At 34.5% G+C, this 27,323-nt stretch overlaps 1 protein-coding gene and 1 long non-coding RNA gene across 2 annotated transcripts; one reads left to right on the plus strand and one right to left on the minus strand.

Moving 5' to 3' along the window:
- The first annotated feature begins 106 nt into the window (after positions 1-106).
- On the plus strand, positions 107-25,005 carry LOC121379895. The gene is made up of 13 exons (XM_041508566.1): positions 107-259; positions 1,997-2,306; positions 3,330-3,360; positions 3,731-3,912; positions 6,031-6,090; positions 6,589-6,645; positions 8,622-8,732; positions 10,037-10,083; positions 13,638-13,779; positions 18,147-18,332; positions 19,626-20,057; positions 20,798-20,908; positions 23,714-25,005. Exons 1-13 carry the CDS (start codon positions 168-170, stop codon positions 23,735-23,737), a joined length of 1,785 nt encoding a protein of 594 aa, XP_041364500.1. The 5' UTR covers positions 107-167; the 3' UTR covers positions 23,738-25,005.
- LOC121379896 lies at positions 18,665-27,297 on the minus strand. The gene is made up of 2 exons (XR_005958857.1): positions 26,665-27,297; positions 18,665-18,828 (listed from the first exon to the last, which is right to left on the minus strand). It is a non-coding gene; the product is annotated as an uncharacterized LOC121379896 (long non-coding RNA).
- Positions 27,298-27,323: the final 26 nt, after the last annotated feature.

Raw genomic sequence — 27,323 nt, forward strand, 5'->3', positions numbered from 1 at the left:
AGCTTTCTTTGAAGACTTTTGTTGCAATTTTTGGACGTCACCCCCTACAATCAGCCACGTAAAACCGACTGCAAGAATTACTTCCCTTGGTGTCTTCCATACCGCCCGGATGTTGAACGTTGAATGTGTTTAGCGTTGTCCACAACGCAACTGAAACAACAATAATAATGAATATATTGTGTTGTTGTGTTGCAAGGCCAAATCCACAACCGAACAAATTGCCTATCAGCCCTATGCCAAAGAAAAGGCTTAACACTAGGTATCATCAAGCATTATATATATATATTTAAAATATTGGTATTGATGTTTTAATGCCGACCTGTCACTCGATGACAACTCTCACGTTTTTGCTGACGGTTTTTCGGTACAAAATCACGCTCTCACATTCAAGATTTCAAATCTAACGTCCTTAAAAATGTGTAGGCCTACATACTTCATTAGTCCATATAGAATGTTGTTATTCCTAGGTTTATTAATTGACTAATTATGCCTAAGGGGAGGGACGTAGTCCAGTGGTAAAGTATTCGCTTGATGCACTGTCGGTCTAGGATCGATCCCCGTCGGTGGGCCCATTGGGCTATTTCTCGTTCCAGCCAGTGCATCATGACCAGTCTGACTATTTACCCCAAGACACCCCAAGATACCCCAAAACACCACCAAGACACCACCAAAATACCACAAGACACCATAATTTTTTTTTTAAATGAATTAAAATGTACTATTTTATAAAATATTTAGTGGAAAATGAAGGAAAAGAATTAATTTTAAGCCTTAATGACAACTAATAGCTAAGGGAGATAATCAACTATTTACCCCCGACACCACCTATTTACCCCAAGACACACACGATACTTTCAAAAACATACACGATACACCATATACTCCCCAGGCATTAAAATGTATATAATTCTTTATTTTTAAAAGAGGTACACGTTTTCTTGCTGTTTGTTTACACACACACACATATATATATATATATATATATATATATATATATATATACAGACACGGACACACACACACACACAGATTGCGGTGTCTTGGGGTAAATAGTTGATTATCTCCCTTGGCAATCGGCTGTCATTTAGGCTTAAAATTAATTCTTTTACGTCATTTTCCACTAAATATTTTATAAAATATTACATTTTAATTCATTTTAAAACATATTTATGGAGTCTTGGTGGTGTTTTGGGGTGTCTTGGGGTATCTTGGGGTGTCTTGGGGTAAATAGTCGGACCCCACCATGACTGGTATATCAAAGGTTGTGGTATGTCTGTTGGATGGTGCATATAAAAGATCCCATGATACTAATGACAAAATGTAGCTGGTTTCCTCTAAGACTAAATGTCAAAATTACCTGTACCAAATGTTTGACATCCAATAGCCGATGATTAATAAATCAATGTGCTCTAGTGGTGTTGTTAAACAAAAGAAACTTTATACTTTAATTATGCCTAATTATTGTTTGGTTAAATATATAGGGCCTTCGTGTTTTATGTTGTCTTTCATAATAATTTGCCACAGATGTTAGTGAGGAGTAAGGCATTGAGGGTGTCTTGAGATTTCTTAGACCTACTTGCATCAATGGCTGATTCTATCATGATAACCTCCTACTACTGCAGTTTTGTCTAACACCATTTTCATCTCTGAAATAACAAGCTTAAGAAGTTTTTTTTTTTCGGGGGGTTTTAAATTTTATTTTAAATATACATGTATATTGTTTTATTGGAACTTGTTAAATTGCTGTCTTCACCATGATGCTGATATCTAGATTTATTATTACATGTATTACTCCTAGAACATTTTGTTCAGTATCATGTCGCGATTCACTACAACATTGCTACACAATTTTAAAACATTAAACAGTAGTTGCTAATTAATGCTAATGACTAGAAATATTGCTAATCAAGATTTTGAAAACAAAATGTTTCCTGTTCCCTGGTTCCTGGTTGGGTTTTTTTAATTTGTTTGCTTGCATGTTTGTTTGTTTGCTAAGGACGTCAAATCAACCGATATCTCCAAACTTTATGACTGAAGATGACACTGTGAGCGACGACCTACTGTTTTTAGAGTGGAGGAAGGAATTCAAGTCTTATGAAGACAACACCACTAGATTCAGGACCATATCCGCAGATGAACGCCAAGACAGTGACCAGATAAAAGGTGGCTCTAAACGTGATAGCAGCACAGAGTATCACAAAAGTAGAAAAAAACAGCACAGCAGTAGAAAAAAGAACAAGGACCATCACAGCAGAAAAACCCAACCCAGAAGACCTGCCAGTTCTGACGTGTATTCAACTGATGAAGTTTGTGTCTAATTATAGTATTATTTTGCTTTAGCTATGTATTGGTATAAAAGATAACAAAAAATATTAAATAAATAGTCAACCTTTCGTCAAAAGGTGAGCCATTTCCACCAGCCCCATTGTTTGCATGTTTTCTTTTGATTGAACTCTGCATGTTATATATATTCAAATGGTAATATAGTTTAGTTTACTGCTAAGGTGTACGTGAGGTATTGAAGGGCAAAGATACTTTTATTCTACAACCACTGTTTCTATTGGCTGATTATGATGACCGGATAAGGCGAAGTCATAAACGTTTGACATCTAGGTCATCATATAATGTAGTTGAAATAAGAGCTTTTCCCTGTAATTTTACTAGACTGCTGGATAAAAATAATAACTAGTTAATGACTAGTTCAGGTCCAATTGGAAATTCCCATTCTTACTGTCACAGGATAAAGCCAATATACTACATCATTAACTAGTTATTCTCTTTGTACTGGTATACAATCAAAAACATCTCCCATCACTGATATCCACCTACAGGCTTTCTGCCAGAAAATAATTTAAGGGTACATAATAAAAACAAATCAGACCATATGTGACTTCTAGGTGGTTATGAGTTTGAAATGTTTTGAAATTGGATTTTTTTTTTTTGCATAGTATCATTCAGTTTAATTTAATGATGACAGACATACATGTAACTCCCAACATTCACTGATTTGATATTTTAGGAATTTTCGTTCAAATGTATTATTAATGCAGCCCTAATAATTTGTGATGGCAATAAAATGGTGCTTCCGCAAAAAGCTAAGGCAAAATGAATGCAACAGCATTTTTATAATTATTGGGAATATATTTTGTTCTTATTTGTACTAAATTGCCATTGCAAGATCGATGATCTGAATTGCAAGACCTGTTAATGCACAGTTGCATATTGAGAAAAAACATTATATTGGATTTTTGTTATTGCTGTACGTTATTTTATAAACACTAGATTTTTCCTTCTTTTTTTCATTTTCTCTCTTCCTTTTGTTTTTCTAGGAATATGGTAGAGTTGATCGCAGTCTAAGTAGTAAGTGTCTCATATTTGTATTCATTTGGTTAAGATATAAATGTACACATTAACTGCTTAATGTTTTCAAACACTTCTCCAACACTTGTAGTACATCATCTGCCTCTCCACCCATCTCCAAGTTTGTATATGTAACAAAATGTTTACCAGCTACCATCCATAGCAGTATGAATACAAACACTATTATGTATCCTCAGACTTCCATGTAGGATACATGTACATGATTTCTCCATAATGAATAGATGAAAGTATGTGCAATCTAAATTTAAGAAACAAAAATTAATAATTTTGTTTACCACATAATAGCCCTTAGACAATGAGACATTGTGAGAAAGTATGTTTTATTAACATATGTTTTCTTTCTTTACAGTGAGACTAGACATATCAGTGTCTAGCATTAATGATCGGAATCGTAAAATGACTAGAAGCTCATCGATGTCTAGCATTAGTTATTTAGCGCATGCTTTACCAAATGAAAACTGGAGCCTGCTTGATGAAATCCGGGACCACTTCTGCCAGTCTGACGGCTATGATGACATGACACATATATTAGTAATTACTTTTTTTAAATTTTAAGAACATTTTTGACGTACAAATTAGCTACAACTTAAACATCCAAACCCTCACATTTGGTGTGTGGATTTAACCCTTAGTCGACATATTTGTTGTGACTGCTTTGCAGACTGTCCCATTTTCTGGGGTCAGAATACCAACTGCCAGCACAAAGTTGGCCAACTTGACGGTTGCATTGTAATTTTCCCAATTCTCGACTTACAACAGGTGCGCTCGGATTAACAACCAAAGGGTTATACAACGAGAATCAAGTTGTAACAGCACTCAGACTAGCAACTGGATAGTCGTAGAAGTCGTGAGAGCAGAAAGTTGGCCAACTTTGTGCTGGCAGTTCGTAGTTTGAGCCTGGCATTAGTTGATGGATTTTGGTTTGTCTGTAGATATCCTTTCCTGTATGTTGTTCTGATATCTGAAGAAATATGAAGGCAATGTCGTATGGCAGTTGACCAACTAGTAGTAGAGTCACATGGATTCTTTTTTTTTTCTTCAGAATAGCTGCCACAAAAACTGTTTTGCAAACATTTAAAACACCATTATAGGCTTACTATAAAGAGGTTTGATATTGCCAGGTGTGCATTTTCATGAATATGCAACTTTACTGTAACACGGGGTGGGACGTAGCTCAGTGGTACAGCGTTCTAGGATCTAGGATCGATTCCCGTCGGTGGGCCCATTGGACTATTTCTTGTTCCAGCCAGTGCTCCACAACTGGTTTAATAAAGGCCGTGGTATGTACTATCCTGTCTATGGGATAGTGCATATAAAAGATCCCTTGCTGCTAATTGAAAAGAGTAGTCCATGAAGTGGTGACAGTGGGTTTCCTCATCTCAGTATCTGCATGGTCCTTAACCATATGTCCGACGCCATATAACCGTAAATAAAATATGTTTAGTGCATTGTTAAATCAAACATTTCCTTTCCTTCCATTGCTGTAGCATGTTCATTATGTGTAAATTTTGTGAATATCCATTGGTATTTTAAGCACACTCTAACCTATAAAATAGTGCATGCATATAAATTTTGCAATATGAGGCTTGGCATGAATGATGCAAAATGTATTAGCATACATTTTTAGTCCCCTACTGGTCCCAACTGGAGGGAACCATAGGTTACATATCCGTCCTTGTGTTTGTCTGTCTGTCCCACATATAGTTTTTTGGATTCACACACACACACACACACACACACACACACCACCCCCATACCCCCAAGATAATTTTTATTTCTGCATCCAGACAATATCCAGTTATGGAATTACCTCGTACCAGGTTTTACCTGATTTAGCAAACAACTGCCAGACATGCCTCATAGTAATTAATCCATTCCTATAACATCAAACACCATGACTGATATATCAAAGGTCATGGTATGTGCTATCCTGTCTGGGATGGTACATAATAAAGATCTAATGCAAAAATGTAGCGGGTTTCCTCTCTATTTTACTTTACTTTTTGGCATCAAACTATTGTTCTACCATAGATTATGTTTCAAGAATCTACAGCTGTGAACAGCTACTCCAATTTGAACTTTTTGTGCATTCAAGTCGGGGATTCAAACCAACAACTGACTGAACTTTCGGTCCATAAGCTTCACCGTTCGAGCATAAGAATTAAGCCTTATAAACTTAGATGGAATACAACAAAGATTGTTTAAAACTAAATGAGAAATCATAGATTACCTATCTATGTGCATAGTTAATACCAGTCATCCACTTCTGACAATTTACTGGCTAAAAGGATTAAGACTGTTTTTCCTTTTTAAACAATTTTTCTTTTCATTAAAATATTACCTACATTGTGGTTAATTTGGCAATTGTGTTTAAACCCTTAATGAAAAATTATAGTTTGTTTTGTATAATGACACCACTAGAGCACATTGATTTATTAATCACCGGCTGTTGAATGTCAAACATTTGGTAATTTTGACATATAGTCTTAGAGAGGAAACCCACTACATTTTTCCATTAGTAGCAAGGGATCTATTATATGCACCATCCCACAGACAGAATAGCACATACCATGGCCTTTGATATACCAGTTGTGGTGCATTCTCCACTGCATACCTATTCACAGCCTAATTCTGGTTGTTCCATTTCAGAGTGAAAAATCCTTATGCCAAACCAAACCCCAGAATGTTACGAAGATCAGTATGGCAGAGGTATGGTCCAAATTTTTATTTTTAAAACAAATTAAGTTTTCAGTTGAAAAAATATATATATATATATTATAGAAACATTTTGATTGGCTATTTACCATCATAGATTCTAAAAGAGCAAGGATTTGGGTGCAGGGGGACGGGGGGGTGGGGGGGGTACCACAGTTGGATAAGACTAATTTATGGGATGAGTGTTTTAAAACTTTAAATATGACTTTGTGTGTGCTCAGATACTTATAGGTTTTATCAAAGCACAAAAGAAATAATGTACAATATATGACTACTAGTCATTGTAAGAAAACAATCCCACCCCAGCCTATTTATGTAGCTAGAGCTGTGTAAAACATATTAATACAAAGTATTTGAGTATGTGTAGTTTTCTGAGTTAGCTGGGATGTCACTGATTGATACAGTGCTCACCTGAGGAATGGTGGGTTTTAAAAGACATAATTTGTTCTCTCTTGTTTTTTGTTTTTCTTTCTTCATTGTTTTTTTCTGCAGGAAACAAAGAATACATTGATTCAAGCAGATGACCGTTTTACCTCAGTCGGAACAGAGGTAGGTATTTGTTGTTGGATGTGATTGCTTTTTGAGATTATGTCAATACTACTTCACACAATATGTTTTGTTGAAATCCTGTCATACATGTACATTAGCTTAGAGTGCTATGGACTATCCACTTCTTCAATGTAATAAATTTTGTTTTGGTTAGATCAGTTGATGGTATATCTAATGGCCACTCATGTATAAAGTATTCTCCAGGCTCCGTATTCATAAACATACTTAAGTCAATGTATGATACCCAAATATATACTTAAAGTACATAGATAAGTATCATACATTCACTTAAGTACGTTTATGAATATGGAGCCTAGTGCCTATGATAGTAAACTAATTGATTGTGTTTGTGACTGTGGTTTTCAGTTGATAGTATATCTAATGGTCACTCATGTATAGAGTATTCTCCAGGTGCCTATGAGAGTAAACTGATTAATTGTGTTGGTGACTGTGTTTTTCAGTTGATGGTATATCTAATGGCCATTCACATATAAAGTATTCTCTAGGTGACTATAAGAGTAAACTAATTGATTGTGTTTGTGACTGTGGTTTTCAGTTGATAGTATATCTAATGGTCACTCATGTATAGAGTATTCTCCAGGTGCCTATGAGAGTAAACTGATTAATTGTGTTGGTGACTGTGTTTTTCAGTTGATGGTATATCTAATGGCCATTCACATATAAAGTATTCTCTAGGTGACTATAAGAGTAAACTAATTGATTGTGTTTGTGACTGTGGTTTTCAGTTGATAGTATATCTAATGGCCATTCACATATAAAGTATTCTCTAGGTGACTATAAGAGTAAACTAATTGATTGTGTTTGTGACTGTGTTTTTCAGTTGATGGTATATCTAATGGCCATTCACATATAAAGTATTCTCTAGGTGACTATAAGAGTAAACTAATTGATTGTGTTTGTGACTGTGTTTTTCAGTTGATGGTATATCTAATGGCCATTCACATATAAAGTATTCTCTAGGTGACTATAAGAGTAAACTAATTGATTGTGTTTGTGACTGTGGTTTTCAGTTGATAGTATATCTAATGGTCACTCATGTATAGAGTATTCTCCAGGTGCCTATGAGAGTAAACTGATTAATTGTGTTGGTGACTGTGTTTTTCAGTTGATGGTATATCTAATGGCCATTCACATATAAAGTATTCTCTAGGTGACTATAAGAGTAAACTAATTGATTGTGTTTGTGACTGTGGTTTTCAGTTGATAGTATATCTAATGGCCATTCACATATAAAGTATTCTCTAGGTGACTATAAGAGTAAACTAATTGATTGTGTTTGTGACTGTGTTTTTCAGTTGATGGTATATCTAATGGCCATTCACATATAAAGTATTCTCTAGGTGACTATAAGAGTAAACTAATTGATTGTGTTTGTGACTGTGTTTTTCAGTTGATGGTATATCTAATGGCCATTCACATATAAAGTATTCTCTAGGTGACTATAAGAGTAAACTAATTGATTGTGTTTGTGACTGTGGTTTTCAGTTGATAGTATATCTAATGGTCACTCACATATAAAGTATTCTCTAGGTGACTATAAGAGTAAACTAATTGATTGTGTTTGTGACTGTGGTTTTCAGTTGATAGTATATCTAATGGTCACTCACATATAAAGTACTCTCTAGGTGACTATAAGAGTAAACTAATTGATTGTGTTTGTGACTGTGGTTTTCAGTTGATAGTATATCTAATGGTCACTCACATATAAAGTATTCTCTAGGTGACTATAAGAGTAAACTAATTGATTGTGTTTGTGACTGTATTTTTCAGTTGATGGTATATCTAATGGTCACTCACATATAAAGTACTCTCTAAGTGCCTATGAGAGTAAACTAATTGATTGTGTTTCTGACTGTTTTTAAGTTGATGGTGTATCTAATGGTCGCTCACGTGTAAGTATTCTCTAGGTGCGTATGAGAGTAAACTAACTAATTGTGTTTGTGCCTGTGTTTCAGTTGATGAGGTGTCAGGATGGTGTCACACAGTGTTCAGAGGTCATAAACATGTTGAAGGAAGACGTGCAGTATCTGAATACAATGAACGAGAATCAAGTGAAGACACAACTGGTAAATAAATGAGGCTTTCAGCTGGTTAATAAACACAAACTATTAGTAGCTTGCCAACTTTTGCTTGAAACTATGTTGTAAAAATATATTGGAAAAAATTAAATTGCCAAACAAAAAGGAAACAAAAACCCTAAAAAACATTAAAGACAGCTTGAACTTTGCTAAATACTTAAATATAAAATGTTAATTAGTAATTTTAATTATTTGACACCTACTATAGCCATCCCCAAATGTGGTCATACATTTTGTTTTGTACTGACTCACCAATATCTTGAGCTGTTTGGCTTGACCTCTTCAAAATCGAAATCACAACTTCTGATTATATTTATAATAAATAAATGTAAAAAAATTACATGCATGTGTGAAACAAAATATAGTACTCTTATAATATTCAAGTTTACAATTTGCCAATCCCATTATTAATTCCTTACCTATCCAACTGGAGAGGACTATGGGTTTCATCTCTGTCCTTTTGTCAGTCAGTCAGTCAGTCAGTCAGTCTGTCTGTCGGGCATCAAAATAGGCATAGTGTCACTAAGTGTGTTCTTACCCAATGAGCTGCAATTTAATGTATAGCTTTATCATATACTGTTACAGATCAAGTTTGATTTTCATGGTGATTTAGCCACATTTGACAGGGTCATTGCCCATGAACTTTGGAGATACAAACTCTTTTTTTCATTTTTTTCCTCAATGCTTCAAGATATTGAGCTGTAATTTTGTGTATAGCTTTATCATGTACTATATTACAGATCAAGTTTGACTTTCATGGTGATTTATCCATTTCTCAGTTATGGCCCTTGAAATTAGGAGATACAAAAATGTTTTTTTCGAACGATTTTCTGCAATGGCCCTTGAATTTAGGAGATAAGAACATTTGTTGAGCCTGGTAGGGGACATGTATTGCTTTAGCCGTATTTTCACAATGCTTGCTTTAATTTACTATTGAAGTGCTCCATAGACACACTGATACTGTGTTATTAATTTATATCGCTGTACATTTATCTTGTACATGTATTTGGATATAACATTTGATCAAAGTTCATGCAATGTTATTTTTTGTTCAATAAGATTTTGTTAACAACAGTTAAATGCCATGCATTCTCAACTTTACTGACACGTGATAACCACCTGATAACCCAAACAGTTCAAAGTGTTCAACTTATTTCAATACTTGACTTACATAACCAGCATACCCAGCTGGAAATAGGACATACATGTAGTCTTTGTCTGTGTATTGACGATGTTTGTTACAGTCAGAAACATAATGTGCGAGACATATTTTACATTTGTCTTTCATACAGAATGAAACCACACATGACCGAGATGAAATTAGGAAGCTAAAAGATCAGTGAGTCATTATTTAAAACAACATAATCATATCTGCATGCATCTATACCTGCGTTGACAATGTAGTCATATATAGGTCTTAAAAGTGGAGGGAGGCAGGGAATTAACACTGGTCTGGCTCCCCAACTCTTAAGATAAGGCATTGGCTCCCCATTAACTTAATTTCAACTTTGTCTTAATTTTAATAATTTTAATTTTATATAGATTTGGGCATCACATATCTTTGTTTGACATCCAACAGCTGATGTAATATTTGTGGTGGGGTCTTGTTAAACAGTTACTCATTCATTAGCATCCACCCTCTCACCTACTCCATCCATCAGTGTTTCTGCCCCAGAAAGAAATTTTTGGGTATGGTGCTATGGAATTGAATGCAACCACAGTCAACAGGGAGTATGAGGGGCATCCCCTTAAATGAAAATGGATTAAGTTTAGGGTTTGGGTTAAGAAAATCATACAGTAATAAGAGTAATTAATTTTGTGAAACCCTGGTCCACTACACCAAGGTTCATATTTTATCACGGCATTGACAGAAAGTGCCATTTTATGCCGTTCTTATTTATGCCGTTCTTATTTATGCTATCCTTATTTACCTTTGTGCTCTGAAAATAAGATGTTGTCCACAGCAAGAAAAATACTACTACTGTTTTATATATATACTTGAGGGAAAAGGTTACTGTGCACCAAATGAATGGATACAGAATACTAATACTGTTTTATATATATACTTGAGGAAAAAGGTTACTGTGCACCAAATGAATGGATACAGAATACTAATACTGTTTTATATATATACTTGAGGGAAAAGGTTACTGTGCACCAAATGAATGGATACAGAATACTAATACTGTTTTATATATATACTTGAGGGAAAAGGTTACTGTGCACCAAATGAATGGATACAGAATACTAATACTGTTTTATATATATACTTGAGGGAAAAGGTTACTGTGCACCAAATGAATGGATACAGAATACTAATACTGTTTTATATATATACTTGAGGGAAAAGGTTACTGTGCACCAAATGAATGGATACAGAATACTAATACTGTTTTATATATATACTTGAGGAAAAAGGTTACTGTGCACCAAATGAATGGATACAGAATACTAATACTGTTTTATATATATACTTGAGGGAAAAGGTTACTGTGCACCAAATGAATGGATACAGAATTTATTTGAAATCTGGTCATGAAAATTTCACAAAATTATTGGGTAATCATTCCCTTCGATATTCCAGAGGTGTTCTGTCAATTGCACATGCTATTCAAGCTTTATACGCATAGCTTACTTTATGCGCATTTCCTGTTTGACGTCATTATCCATATCATTGGTCCACAAAACGATTGTATGGCTTCTCATCACTCAGAAAATCAGTTTGGTTGGTATCTGATTGTTGTCAACTTGATGTCACACCTCTCGGAAAATTAACGTCTTCAAGCAATTAGTATGCTTGAAGTTGGAATGGCACAATACATTGTTGCTAGACATTTTGGTGTTCATTACAGTGTTCATCTGAACACCATACAGTGGCTGCAGAGATGTTATCAACAATTAGGTGTACTAGAGATCTTCTGTATTTAGGGAACCTACGTGTGATGTCACGTTTACAAAATGCCTATATCAGGCTAGTACACAGAATCATTTGGAAACATCAAGTCTGACATCACGAGACATCCCTGAATTGAAAGAAAGACAAGAAAGAAATGTTTTATTTAACGACGCACTCAACACATTTTATTTACGGTTATATGGCGTCAGACATAGGGTTAAGGACCACACAGATTTTGAGAGGAAACCCGCTGTCGCCACTTCATGGGCTACTCTTTCCGATTAGCAGCAAGGGATCTTTTATTTGGGCTTCCCACAGGCAGGATAGCACAAACCATGGCCTTTGTTGAACCAGTTATGGATCACTGGTCAGTGCAAGTGGTTTACACCTACCCATTGAGTCTTGCGGAGCACTCACTCAGGGTTTGGAGTCGGTATCTGGATTAAAAATCCCATGCCTCAACTGGGATCCCGAACCCAGTACCTACCAGCCTGTAGACCGATGGCCTAACAACGACGCCACCGAGGCTCTCTGAATTGAGACCAGTTAGTGGAAGAATTACGTAACCTGCTACGTGATCACAAAATACAACTAAGACTGTTCAGCAATACGTTGTCCTGTTACGTCATCGATGACACACCAAGCTTGGTGTAGACTTTACTTTAGGTTCAGAAGACAGGACTAGTCGATCATAGTTTTAACAGATAAATAATACACATACGGCAAACAAAAGGTTTTGATTTATTTTAAAATGTAAATATTTCTGATATTTCACTGATGCACAAGAACCTTTTTCCGTGAGTAATGCATTTTGGATAGTCATGAGCTTGTCAAGATGATCAGTACATGCTGGCACACTCAAATGTAGCATTGACTATTTTTTTATTTATCTTTTTTTACATAAAGTCTGAGTAAAATGAAAATCACAATACCTATAATGAACACAAGATGAATACAAGTCCATATAGAGTTACATGTACTTATGAAGGAAGGAAATGTTTTATTTAACGATGCACTCAACACATTTTATTTATGGTTATATGGTGTCAGACATATGATTAGGGACCACACAGATATAGAGAGAGGAAACCCGCTGTCGCCACTTCATGGACTACTCTTTTTGATTAGCAGCAAGAGATCTTTTATATGCACCATCCCACAGACAAGATAGTACATACCACAGCCTCTGTTACACCAGTTGTGGAGCACTGGCTGGAAAGAGAAATAGCCAAATGGGGCCACCGACGAAGATCGATCCCACACCAACTGTGCATCGATCGAGCACTTTACCACCGCCCCAATTATGCTTTAAATGCTTAAACTCACAGACCCTAGTGTTTAAACACTACGACATATTTTTCACTATTAGAGCCCTTTTTAATGATTGGGATCAGACATTACTTAGATTTTGTTGTTTTGATTATCCATTTCCGTACATCTGAAGTGTTTCTGTTCATCCTGGTGATTCTAAGACACCTGTACCACAAAATGCATTTTTCATATTTTTCAAAAGCATGCCTCTCTCAGAAGTAACGATTAAGAAGACTAGTTCTAAGTCTACTTTTTAAGGGTATTTCCACATTTCAACTTCAAAGACTCTGTTGTAACTTTATCCAGATGTGTTGCAGGTTTTGTAGATATTAACCAAACTCAGTGTCTCTTTTTCACGGGTCAAAACTAATCTGCAAAATATAGTATCTCAGGTGATTTTACACACATGTGTCCAAGGGGTGGATTTTGGGAGTCAGAACCACCTTCTGCTTAAGTGAAGTTTCTCCTTTTTAAAATGTATTTTCTGGGGAAACTTGACTCGACCCCCTAGAAACTTTGCTCGGCTTTGTTTGGAGTCCTCCCTGCATAAATTCCTACACAGCAGCCTGTTTTATTTACACCATCCACTTGGTGTTTTCTTCAGTTGTGTATTTTCTGTAATTTTTATACTTTTTTTAATATTATTATTAAACTTTAACCCATAACATTTTACTTTTTGAACACAGAGTGAGAAAATTGGCCACCACCGCTGAAAATATGGGGAAAAAGTTGCATTGTATTAAAGAAGCAGAGACAAATGAGGCCATCCTTGATGCTTATTTGAGGTTGAATCAAATGCTTACAGACATTAAAGCTGAGAAACAGATGGTTTGTAATATTTAACATCCATACTCTATAATATATCTGTTGGTCTTATTTTGTGGGATGTTAACCTTCAGACTACTGGATTAATTTTTGACAAAAACCACGTTGAGTGGGTACAAGTTTATAATTTTTACTTACAGATATTCACTTAAATGTTTTATAAATACATAAAATAAAGTTCATATTTGAATTGGTAAGTATTATTTTTGTGGGTTTTTATGATTTGTATGAAATTTTAGATCAGTTAATGTTGATTAAATTTAGGCAAAAATTCGAAAAAGTTGCGTTTACTTATGGGCATTTGTGGCCAGCTTTTCAGTATTTATGTCCATTATTCCCAATAACAGTGGTTTTCTGACCAGAATTTGTTTAAAAACAAACTATGATTCATGTCCCAATATTTGGTGATTTTCATTGTTGGTATCCAATTAAAGTTCAAGCACATGCACTGTCCTGAGCACACACCGTAGCTATCTGGACTGTCTGTCCAGGACAGTGGGTTAGTTAGTTGGTAAGTGGCTAGTGAGAGAGAAGAGGGTATAGTGGCCTTGCAGCTACCCATTGAGCCCTTAAGAACTCGCTTTGGGTTGGAGCCGGTACTCAGCTGCGAATCCTGTACCTACCAGCCTGTAGTCCGATGGCTTAACGATTGTGCCACCGAAGCCAGTACTCCATCTGTGTCAACAGACCTGTCAACCCATCCGGATTCCGCGGGAGTCTCCCGGTATTTGATCAAATCTCCTTTCACCTGTGCGGGAGGACAATTTCTCCTTTTAAATGGCATTTTTGTAAGCATAAAAAAAAATCGATCCTCTTTTGTCAAAATAACATAAGGGAAGTAACTCTGCCTTTTTTTCTCATTTGGAAAATGTCGACTACTTTCGGTTTCTGAAAATGTAACAAACCGAATTGTCCCGACTGTTTAACCTTTGCCGAAGTGAGAATTGTGGGATAGCCTATTTATATTGTTCAAAAAGCACATGGAGTTTATAAAATGATGTGTTATTATAATGTTTGTTGTCATCGTAATGACTACGAAGCGTGTTACCGCTAATTCAAATGGCTGTGTATTGACATTCAGTGTTGCCATATATAAAACTATCCAATTTAGTTCTAATAACACCTCTGAATTGTAAAATGTCTTCCCACTGGATTACATAATGCAACTATGACGAATCTGAACTGCCAGACTCCCGAGTTGACAGCGATACACACGATCGTGACGATGCATGTTAAAATAACATGTCACAGCAAGACAACGAAAAGACCAATTAACTGTATAAACATACTTGTGTCAGTTAATTTTGTATGTTTGTGCAGTAAAATGTTGGTTATAAGGGTACACTTCATGAAATTATTTTTGTACAATTAAAAAATGTTGTGTTTGACATTGACATAAAGTTACTCATGGAAAAGGGTATAATTCTGGTATATTTCACACGATGTCCGTAATGACGTTTTACTTATGATTAATGAAAATACAATGTTTATTGCATCATTATAATGATTTTAAATAAGTACCACGCCACCGTTCCTCATTATAGTAAAAATTGAATATTAATTTATATAAACTTGTCTTTGGTAGCCTACTTAGGTACACTAACCACAAATGATAATGTAACGCAACCTGTAAGGCTGTAAGTGTAATACCGTAGATGTACTAATTAATTTTTTTATTTCTTGTTCATGTTCTTAACATTTTGGGATAACATATTTTTTTTTTTTTTTAAATATGTATTAAATCATAATAATATTTAAACTTAAAAAAAAATGCCAAGATCTAAGGTTAACAAGTATATATGACATTATATAGTATTCATATAACTTATTGTAATACTGTTTTTTTTAAATCTTGCGATTTTGGGTTAAATTGTGTGAATTTAAAAAATCTCCTGCTTTTTCAACACACACCTCCTGCTTTCTCTTGACTAAAGGTTGACAGGTCTGGTGTCAATCAGATGCCCATGTTGTTTTTACAAAAATATACAAGGTATTCATGTGGATCCTTGTGTTACGGAAGCACATAACAATGACTGAATGCATTATACTGATTAATGTGGTGACCACCTTCTGTCCATCAACTTTTCTTTACACTGGTTAATATTCAATATAAAATATTATATTTATGATATGAAAATACTTCACAAAGATTTACATATAAATGCTATCGAACATATCCTGAAAAACAAATTTCAAATCGAAAAATATATTTATATTAAAAATCGTGAATACGACAAATTTAATATACATTGGGAAAAATGGTTCGATCTCTTCATTTAAGAATCGGAGAAATAACTTCTTTTTTTCAACTAACACTTTTATGTCTTAAATAATTAATTTTCTCTTTCGACTTGTTTGGAATTGATAGCGCACTACAAGTGATTTTGTTTCTACTTCTATATTTCATCTCTCTTCCTCCCCCTACTTTTTTCTTTCTTTCTCCCCCCCCCCCCCCCCCCCCCACCCCCAGATCAAAACCAACTAGTGTCTGAATTCATATATATAAATATTATTATTTTTTTTGTAGTTCAGTTTTGTTGTAGATTTTTTTTTTTTTTGTATGTAGATAGAGAGCATTTATATTAGAAAATACTATAAAACCACAAACATGCAAAGCATCGCAATTAAAACAATTTTTAATAGAAACTTTATCTAGTTTGTTGATTTAAAATAAGTTAAATCACAAATGATAAATAATTTATTTTATTATATTCAGTATTATCTGATTAAATAATGGTAATACGTATATTCACTACCAAATTAATCTAGTAAGGAAAAAATATATTGTGATGCACTTCACTTTCATTATAGCAGAACAACAGACATATATATATTTTAAAATGAAATAAATTATTGTATCAACTGGAATCATGATTGAACATGTATCATCATTGTACAGCAATGATTCAAGGCTCCCCAACCTTGACATTATCTGCTTGATCTGGGGATAATAAATATTTTTTTTAAAACCCCCAAAACAACCCTTTTCTTTACACTCTTTATCTTTTCCTAACCTTTGTGAAAAGCTCCACAAACTAAGATATATTTTTAATTTTCAAAAAAAAATCTTTTTTAATTCAAACTCAGTTTGAAAAATTTCAGAGTCTATCTAGAGATTTGATTTGATCGGGTCTAAAATTTGGTACAGTGATTCTCTCGAAAAATATCCACAGATTCTGAATTTTTATTAATTAAAGATCGTCTTAAGTGAATTTTTATTAATTTTATTAACCTTGAAAATGTTATGGTCTGTACACTTCTAGAGTCTTGATGCATAGTTCTGAAATTTGTTCTGGCGTAGACTCTACACGCTTATAAGGAAATATTAAAAAAAAAAAATGTTTAACTTTGAAAATATTAGTCTTTTTTCTCCTGTAGTTGTGATTAGTTAGTTCTTTAAATTTGTAGGCTACAGTGATTTTTTTGGGAAATCAAACCAATAGATGGAGATGTTTAAATTTAGCTATGCACTCAAGGTGATCTTAGCGCTAAGATCGTCTTAAGTGTATAAGGTAGTTATGCACTCAAGGTGATCTTAGCGCTAAGGTCGTCTTAAGTGTATAAGGTAGCTATGCACTCAAGGTGATCTAAGGGCTAAGGTCGTCTTAAGTGTATAAGGTAGCTATGCACTCAAGGTGATCTAAGGGCTAAGGTCGTCTTAAGTGTATACGGTAGCTATGCACTCAAGGTGATCTAAGGGATAAGATCGTCTTAAGTGTATAAGGTAGCTATGCACTCAAGGTGATCTTAGCGCTGAGGTCGTCTTAAGTGTATAAGGTAGCTATGCACTCAAGGTAATCTAAGGGCTAAGGTCGTCTTAAGTGTATAAGGTAGCTATGCACTCAAGGTGATCTTAGCGCTGAGGTCGTCTTAAGTGTATAAGGTAGCTATGCACTCAAGGTGATCTAAGGGCTGAGGTCGTCTTAAGTGTATAAGGTAGCTATGCACTCAAGGTAATCTAAGGGCTAAGATCGTCTTAAGTGTATACGGTAGCTACGCACTCAAGGTAATCTAAAGGCTGAGGTCGTCTCGTGGAACAGGGCCCAGGTTTGACTTTTATGACAATTTACCCATTTTTGACAGAGTTATGGCCTTTGACCTTGGGAGATATAAACATTTGTTGAGCCCGGTAGGGGACATGTATTGCTATAGCAGTACTCTCAGAATGCTTGATAGTATTAAGTTGCTGTTGCAAGATGATTTGAATTTTGGGAACTGGTTCTGTTAGTTGAATCAGTTTGGATCATCCAGCATGTCAAGTTGGATCATTTAATACATGCATGTTTCAGAAACGTTGTACTGAATTTCAGCCAAATTTTAAAACAAAATGGGTTTCTTATAATGATACCGGTATTTAATCTCTTTAACAGAACAAATCATCTGTTGAAGCATGGAGTATGTATACGTCCGAGGCGGCATTGCAGATGAAGAGCCAAATGGACCACTATAAGAAACGCGCGGAGCTGCTGGAATCCGACCTGAGACGACTGTCGGAAGAGCATCAGTACATGCTGTCGGTGGTTTCAGGCGGAGATCAACCCTTTCGGAGGACGCAGGTGACGGTTGTCATCATGGCAGCTTTATTTAGTTGAAGCTGCATCACTCGCCTGATGTGCAGTCCGTGTAGGATCGATCTCCATCGGTCAGCCCATTGGGCTATTTCTCCTCTTTCCAGCCAGCACACCACGACTGGTATATCAAAGGCCATGGTATGTGCTGTCCTGTCTGGGATGGTGCATATAAAAGATCCCTTGCAATTAATGGAAAAATGTAGCCGGTTTCCTCTCTAAGACTATATGTCTCAATTACCAAATGTTTGACATATTCAATAGCCGATGATTAATAAATCAATGTGCTCAAGTGGTATCGTTAAACAAAACAAACTGACTTTTCAGTCTGGAGATTATTTTTATTATTGCACCATTCAGAATCTAGGTGATCCACATTATTGTTTTCTTCCTGTGATATGCCAGTCTTCGGAATCATTTAGATGCCATCGTTCATGTAGGTCCCATAGAGTTTAGAACAGGGTTCTTATGCAGTGTGGAAAGCCTGAAAAGTATGGAATTTTTTTTTTTAAATCAAATATTTAGGTCTGGAAAAGTCTTGAATTGATATCCTGCCTTCTTGTGAAATGTCATGGAAAAGCATAGACCAGAGTTGTGTTTTCATACACTGTCATACAAAAGAGAAATATTGCCAGAATAGTGCCTAAATGAGGCTGTTACAGAGATGCATGAATATAACTAAAATAGTTAAGATATTTTGGAATATGAGATCTTGAAAAGTTAGAAATTTTATATACTCTTGGGTATACAGTATCATCAGTAGTTGGTCCAAAACAAACTGTTTATCCCTTCCTTGGCTATATAAACCCTGTAGAAAACTCCAGAATTCTGTGTTTTATCACTACCTGAAACCTCTTTCTGTGCTTCCTCTTTCATGAAACTTTTTCTCGATTTTTTTGTCTGACATTTGTGTTTCTTCGTGGTGATGGGCATTAATGTTTTTGTTATATAAATATTTGTTCATTGTTTATCTCTATACCCAGTTGTTATTGGGATATTGTCATGGTCATGCAGCTATATATACATGTGTATATATATCTAAGGAACATAGTGTTTTTAAAATATTGATTAGTAACAGTTACTATTTAATATTTTAGAATTGTGAAATTCTGAAATTTGCATAGCCAATCTCGACATGATACTGAAGAAAACGTTTCCTGGGATGCTCATGCAAATTACATGATGCTTGTTTAATGTATGTTCTGATCATTTTTGATAGTCATCTCGACTCATATTTGATTCCAAAACTAAAGCATTTTGTTTTTAAATTTACTAATGTAGGAAAGACGAACTTGGTGGGAGCCTAACCTGGAAAGTGGATCACTAAACTCTGACTATTACAGGCAGTCAACTCAGGAAAGCAGACCATTGTACCCAAAACCTGTGCTAATTCCAGACACGAAATCATCGAACAACCAAGTGTTAACTGTTGAAAGGAGGTCATCGAATAACCAGGTGTTAACTGTTGAAAGGAGGTCATCGAATAACCAGGTATTAACTGTTGAAAGGAGGCCATCGAACAACCAGGTGTTAACTGTTGAAAAGAGGCCATCAAACAACCAGGTGTTAACTGTTGAAAGGAGGTCAACGAATAACCAGGTGTTAACTGTTGAAAGGAGGCCATCGAACAACCAGGTGTTAATTACAAAAATGGAGCCATCAGACCCAAACTTGAAGCAGCCAACCCAGGGCCCATCTGCGTTCAAAGGAAGGGTATGTATCAAACAGACTTTACTTGGTTACTCTAGAGCTGTCATAGTGGTTAAGCCATCAATCAGTCTTATGGCTGGTGGGTACTGAGTTTACATTCCATTACCGGCTCTTGCCCAGGGCTAGTTTTAACAACTCAGTGCAGCGGTGTAAAGTCAGCACTCTCAACTTCTCTCTCATTAACCATTAACCACTAACACACTGTCCCCGGACAGATGGCTCGGATAGCATGGTTGAAACTTATTTGGATGTAAGCAAGAAAATCAAATGGAAATCAGTACAAATCCTAACAATCAAAAAGTTCTCATTTGTCGTTATATATTTCAATGATATTTTAAAAGAGTTATTGAGTTTTTGATTCTTTATGCACTGGGGTGTTATTCTTTGGACAGTCATATACTTTATACAAACTTATTACATGCAGACCTGGTAGATGACATTTTGCTAAGATCTCTTTGCTTAATGTCTTTTTAATGACAGTTTTTGTCCAGTGCTCTACCAACTGAGCTAATAGGGAAATTCTCACTAGCTATTTCCAGTAGGAGCACTTTATACCAACTCTACTACATTACTTCCTTATACCACTCTCAAATATTTTTTGACAGATATTTGTATTAAAAAAAATTCAATCTCATATACACTGCACATGCATGAAACATTTTTTTTATGATCATTACCATGTGTTTCCTGTCATGTCTCTACTAACAGAAATTTATTAATTTGAGTCACTTTGATCATTACAGGATGATTTCAATCAATCCAGTACAATCAGTTTTCGGGACTGGTACAATACCGACTTCCAAATTAGAAGGGAACTTTTGAAGCAAAGGATCAAGGAGATGTCTGAAAGACTAGTAAGTTATACAACAGCTATAGAAAGTCAAAAGAAAAAACTAGATTTTTTTTTTTTTTTTTTTTTTTAAATATATTATTAACTGAACATGAAAACTATTTGAAGTGGAGTGGATGCATGTAGCTGCTATGGTTGAGCCTAGTACTTGCAAGAATAATGTTGGACTTGTCTAATGCTTTCCTATATAGAGAATACAACATGACGGGCCATCAGATAACATTTATCGTACAACAAGTTGTTATAAAACGTATCTAAAGAGCGAAAACGAGTTGGATACCTTTATAAACAATGAGTTGTAAGATAACTAATATTTAACTGACATAATTGAAGTATTAATTTATTTCTTACATATCCTGAAAAAACCTGTTTTAAAATAAATCTAAACGCCTTTTTCAACTAAAACTATTTACGGCCCTTGAGTTTAACCACACTTTTTTGAATTGAATGGTATGGCATTGGTTACCTGGTCATCACTTAGGAGCAGCCAGTCATATATCTTTAAATTGTTATTGCACATATATGTGTTAACAAGTATGTGTTAGATCCCTTGCTACTAATTAATGGAAAAATACAGCAGGTTTCCTCTCTCTGATTGTCAAAATGACCATATGTTTGACATCCAATAACAGATGATTTATTAATCAATGTGCTTTAGTGGGGTCATTAAACAAAACAAGCTTCTTCTTTTTAGTGACTTGCACTTTAAGACCAACGTCTCAAGTGACTGTCTAACTATGATGTGATGATGCCCAATTAACCATTGAAGAGTTTAGGCACAAAACGCGATATATCCATTTTTCATTTTCAGTAAAAGTGATTTTTTTTTTTTAAACCCGGGATTTACCCAATACAATTTCATAAGGATCAATCACGTTTTGCAGCAAAACAGTGGGCTTACGATTAGCACTTACTGACATACAATAATGGCTTATACTAAAAACTAGAAAGAAAATGGTTTATATCGTGTTTTGCACCTGAACTCTTCAGTTGTTAAGTGGCCCAGTGGTTGCAAATGTTTCTCGTCATTTGAAACATCTAGGCCAATTGATTAGAGTTAAAATTACCTTTCAGTGAAGGTTTGAGATCATCATTTGCAAGATGGAATAAAAATGCAAACAATTATCTTAAATCAATGATGATAATGCATACTGTAAAACATGAAATTAATGAGCGAGAGAAATTAATGTGTAATAGTATTAACAGGCATATTAATTTCACAATGCATTTATGTTTGTAAAAAAATATATTTATACAGTAAAAATAAAACCATGACCATGTGATCAGTTAAAGTTTTATTTCACTTGGTATCATTAAGAAGCCAGTTAGTCACAACGGTAAGGTTAGCTTTGTAAAGAACAAGTTCTTTTGTTCCTCCAAAGGACTGGCTTTCATCCAAACCTGTTTCACATACGGTAATCTATATACAGTATTTACTGATGGTTCTAACCCATTTAGATCCCATACCAGGTGTTTTAGCATGATTTTATATTCATCGTGGTGACTAATCCATTTATCAAAGCTCTCCTATGCATCCAGCTGGTACAAACTGCACGTACTCCAAACTATGCTTGCATAATACATTTGTAGTTGTATAAATCTCTCACCTGTAAGCTACAAACTCTGTAAAAATGCTAATTGACTTTCTCGTTTCATTTTGTTCTTATTATGGTAAAATATCCACTTTTTAACTGTTGTTACGATTGCACTGGAAATTGTATGTATTACGCCAACTATAAAAAACAAAATGTTGGTTACAGTCCTCGCATTAATTAAAACTCTTATTTCTGGTTGGGTTTTGCTCTCGCATTAGTTTATACTTGCACTGATTTCATGTTTTACAGTAATTTGTTTGGGCTATCTGTCCTGGACAGTGCATTAAATGATTGATTGTTAATTGTAGTGAGAGAGAAGTGAGTGAAGTATCCGTACCCCTCCCTGTTGAGCCTTTATAACTCACTTTGGGTAAGAGCCGGTACCAGGATGAAAACTTAGTACTAACCAGTCTCTAGTACAGTGGCTTAACCACTCACAATCTATTCAGAAGACAGACTCTGCTATTTTCAAACTCCAGAATAATAACTGTACATTTTCTCTTTAAATTTTTATATATACAATGTACATAAAGTAATCCTCATATATGTGAATTGGCAAATACTACATTTGTATTTTGATGTGTTTTCTCATTTTTATGATATTTTAGATTAGTTAATATCGATTAAAATTAGGCAAAAAAATCAATAAAGTCATATTTACTTATGCACATTTGTGACCAGATGTCCATTATTTATGGCCATTATTCACAATAATTGTGTTTTTCTGACCAGAATATGTTTTGGAAACAAACTATGTTTCATATTCCAATATTATATGATTTTTGTTGTTGGTAAAATGGTCAAATTTATCCTCAAATTATTCCTGAAAATTACCACAATGTTCCATCATTGTTGTCAGGATAAAATACTCATGGTTTAACTCATTGAAAACCACTTTTTAACTCGATATTTTCAGATATTTTCAGGTATTTCTCGCGCAAAAATAAAAACAAAGTAGCCATTATCAAGATTAGTCTCGATAGGTGTTGTTCTATTATTGCTAGTCAGTGCTGTGTGCAAAATGGTGGAAACTATGAAAGAGTGAATGTACTGTATGCAGCATACAGTGTGACATTGGGTGAGATATTTCACCTCTAGTAGTTGGAAGGTTAACATGGTCCCACAAAGGCTATAGTCCTACTGTTTAGCAGCAAGGGATCGTTTATATTAACTTTTTTTTACCATATTAACTCTTTTTCCTTTCTTTTTTTCAGGGGAGAACTCGACACTTTGATTGAAAACTGTTGAACAGGTATAATCATGCCAAATAGTTTGTAGGAAAAACCACAGAATGCCTTGATAAAATACAATGAAGCCTTGAAGAATTTTATTCTGAGATGACCTGCCAAGACATTGTTAAATTTGTCTTCTGTGTCGAAGGTTTATGATGATGGCATGACAGGTTTGCATCTGTTGGACATTATATTGCTAATATACATTTTATATGATGTCATTAAAAAAACTAATTTTATTGTGACATTAATTGGAGACACAAATGGCAGACCATCTTAAACCATAATATGGAGCTTTTATTGGGCCTAACTTGACCGACCCTAACTTGACTGGCCCACATTTTACTTGCTGACAAAAAGCATTAACAGGTGACCTTTTCCCTCCTCAGTTATCAAGCACACCAAAATGTTCTGATAAGTTTTATAATACATGTACATAAACAAAAAATTAATATTCTTACACATTTTTACTGCCTATTGTGACATTTAAAAATGATTTTACATGTATATTGAAAGGAAAATTTAATAATAAAAAACCCAAAACATATATGTAACCCCCCCCCCCCCCCCATCCAAAAAATCCTGAACAAATCGGCACATGCATACAAAACAACTCTTAAAAAAGTTATCATTATTAGAAATACACATTCAAACAAAAACTTTTGGGGCTATTTTATTTTTTTAATATATATTTGTATCTCTTTTTATAAATGGAATTGTAATTCATTTTGAAATTGTGTGTGAAAGTTTATCCAAATTTAACATAGTTAACATTTTTATTTTATAACTTAATGCGGAGTCCTGAACACTGCAAGTATTAGGTCTGTTATAGGGTCATATATGATTGGCTTGGGATCTGTGTTTTTGTGTAGCATACATACCATAGTTGGGTGAAGATATATTTTTAATGGCAAAATATTAAAATATAATACTGTGGGGTTTTATAAAGGTTTTATGTTTTTCAAAAGACAATTTTGAACAGTATTATAAATGTTCAACTATATATATGTATACACTATTTCATAATATTATTATACTGTATATTATATACCCCAAACAATGTTGAACATTATTACGGTAATACATATATCATTAGATGTGTTATAAAAATGCATATGCATTACATGTTTACATGTTTGTACAAAATGTAGAATATCATTGATGTGATAAATTTTATTTGATATCATTTTGTTTATACATGTACATATGCTATGTATTATACATATTTAAAATGTTGAATATTATTGTTAATAATAAATATATTTTGTTACATCCGTCTGTTGTCTATTGTTGATATTTTATTTGATACAATGTAATTTGAAATTGTTAGCTTGTTCTGAAGCTGTATTGATAGACTTGTCAAGGGGCGAGTGATTAGTCTTAAATTTAGACATTTATGGGTGGTTCAGTAATTATGTAACTACAAATTTGGCATTTTTTTTATCCCCTACCCTTTTTAATATTACATAATGCTTGTCAATACCCCCACCCCTTTCACTGTCATAATAACATGGCATTAACGGGTTGCATTTTACTTTATAAATAAAAATAGGTCATTTGTTTTTTAAATGTTGAGTAACTCTTGACCAGTATCCCCACTAACAGACCTGTCAACCTTTAGACAAGAGAAAGCAGGAGGTGTGTGTTGAAAAAGCAGGAGATTTTGTCAAAAAGCAGGAGATTTTTAAATTCACACAATTTAACCCAAAATCGCAAGATTTAAAAAAAAACATTATTACAATAAGTTATATGAATACTTTATAATGTCATATATACTTCTTAACCTTAGATCTTGGCATTAAAAAAAAAAAAAAATTATTAATTTTTTTTTTTTTTTTTTTTTTTTAAAGTTTAAATATTATTATGATTTAATACATATTTAAAAAAAAAAAAAATATTATCCAAAAATGTTAAGAACATGAACAAGAAATAAAAATTTTAATTAGTACATTTACGGTATTACACTTACAGCCTTACAGGTTGCGTTACATTATCATTTGTGGTTAGTGTACCTAAGTACCAAAGACAAATTTATATAAATCTTATAAATTAATATTCAGTTTTTACTATAATGAGGAACGGTGGCGTGGTACTTATTTAAAATCATTATAATGATGCAATAAACATTGTATTTTCATTAATCATAAGTAAAACCTCATTACGGACATCGTGTGAAATATACCGGAATTATACCCATTTCCGTGAGTAACTTTATGTCAATGTCAAACACAACATTTTTTAATTGTACAAAAATAATTTCTTGAAGTGTACCCTTATAACCAACATTTTTACTGCACAAACATACAAAATTAACTGACACAAGTATGTTTATACAGTTAATTGGTCTTTTCGTTGTCTTGCTGTGACATGTGATTTTAACATGCATCGTGTGTATCGCTGTCAACTCGGAGTCTGGCAGTTCAGATTCGTCATAGTTGCATTATGTAATCCAGTGGGAAGACATTTTACAATTCAGAGGTGTTATTAGAACTAAATTGGATAGTTTTTTTTTTTTTTATATGGCAACACTGAATGTCAATACACAGCCTGTTGAATTAGCGGCAACACGCTTTGTAGCCATTACGATGACAACAAACATTATAATTACATGTCATTTTATAAACTCCATGTGCTTTTTTAACAATATAAATAGGCTATCCCACAATTTTCACTTCGGCAAAGGTTAAACAGTCGGGACAATTCGGCCTGTTACATTCTCAGAAGCCGAAAGTAGTCGACATTTGCCGAATGAGAAAAAAAGGCAGAGTTACTTCCCTTCTGTTATTTTGACAAAAGAGGATCGATTTTTTTTTATACTTACAAAAATGTCATTTAAAAGGAGAAACTGTCTCCCGCACAGGGGAAAGGAGATTTGATCAAATACCGGGAGACTCCCGCGGAATCCGGGAGGGTTGACAGGTCTGCCCACTAACCGTAACTCTTCATGACTTAATCCGATAATGATCCACCCACTCTGACTCCGGGCCCGATTTCTCGTTGACCGCTAAAAACAGCTAGGTTTAAACCTTCGGTCAAGATCAACTAAACCGAGATCATAATAAACCATGATTCATTTCAGATCCTATTTCACGTGCGAAATCATTATCTGGCTCAGCTAAACCAGGCTGTTCCACGAAGCGGACATTTCATGCACCCCTTCACATTTTCATGTTTTGTTAGGTTTTGTCAGTTATGACAGCCCGTAGTAATAATTATTCCTCATATAAACGAGAAATACTTATTTCTATTATAAGTGAACACAGGGATGTTGTCGAGGACAAAAAAAAAACAGATAGCAGAAGCAACAACGTGCATGGACAGCAATAACCACTAAATTCAATGCAGACGAACGACACGAAATCGTACAACAAAACAATTAAAAGAATGCTGGAAAAACCTCAAAACAAGGGCCAAAAAAACAAAAAACCATTGTGAGGCAGGAAATGTTCCGCACCGGGGGTGGCTCTGCTGTACAGAGTCCAACTACTGAAGATAACGCGGTTGAAGGAATTATCCAAAATGTATACGACCCTCTGCCTAATAATTTTGATGATGATGCAATACTAAATGAAAATGGTACGTATTTTAGTTA

Source organism: Gigantopelta aegis, chromosome 8, assembly GCF_016097555.1.
Source record: "Gigantopelta aegis isolate Gae_Host chromosome 8, Gae_host_genome, whole genome shotgun sequence".
NCBI lineage: Eukaryota > Metazoa > Mollusca > Gastropoda > Neomphalida > Peltospiridae > Gigantopelta > Gigantopelta aegis.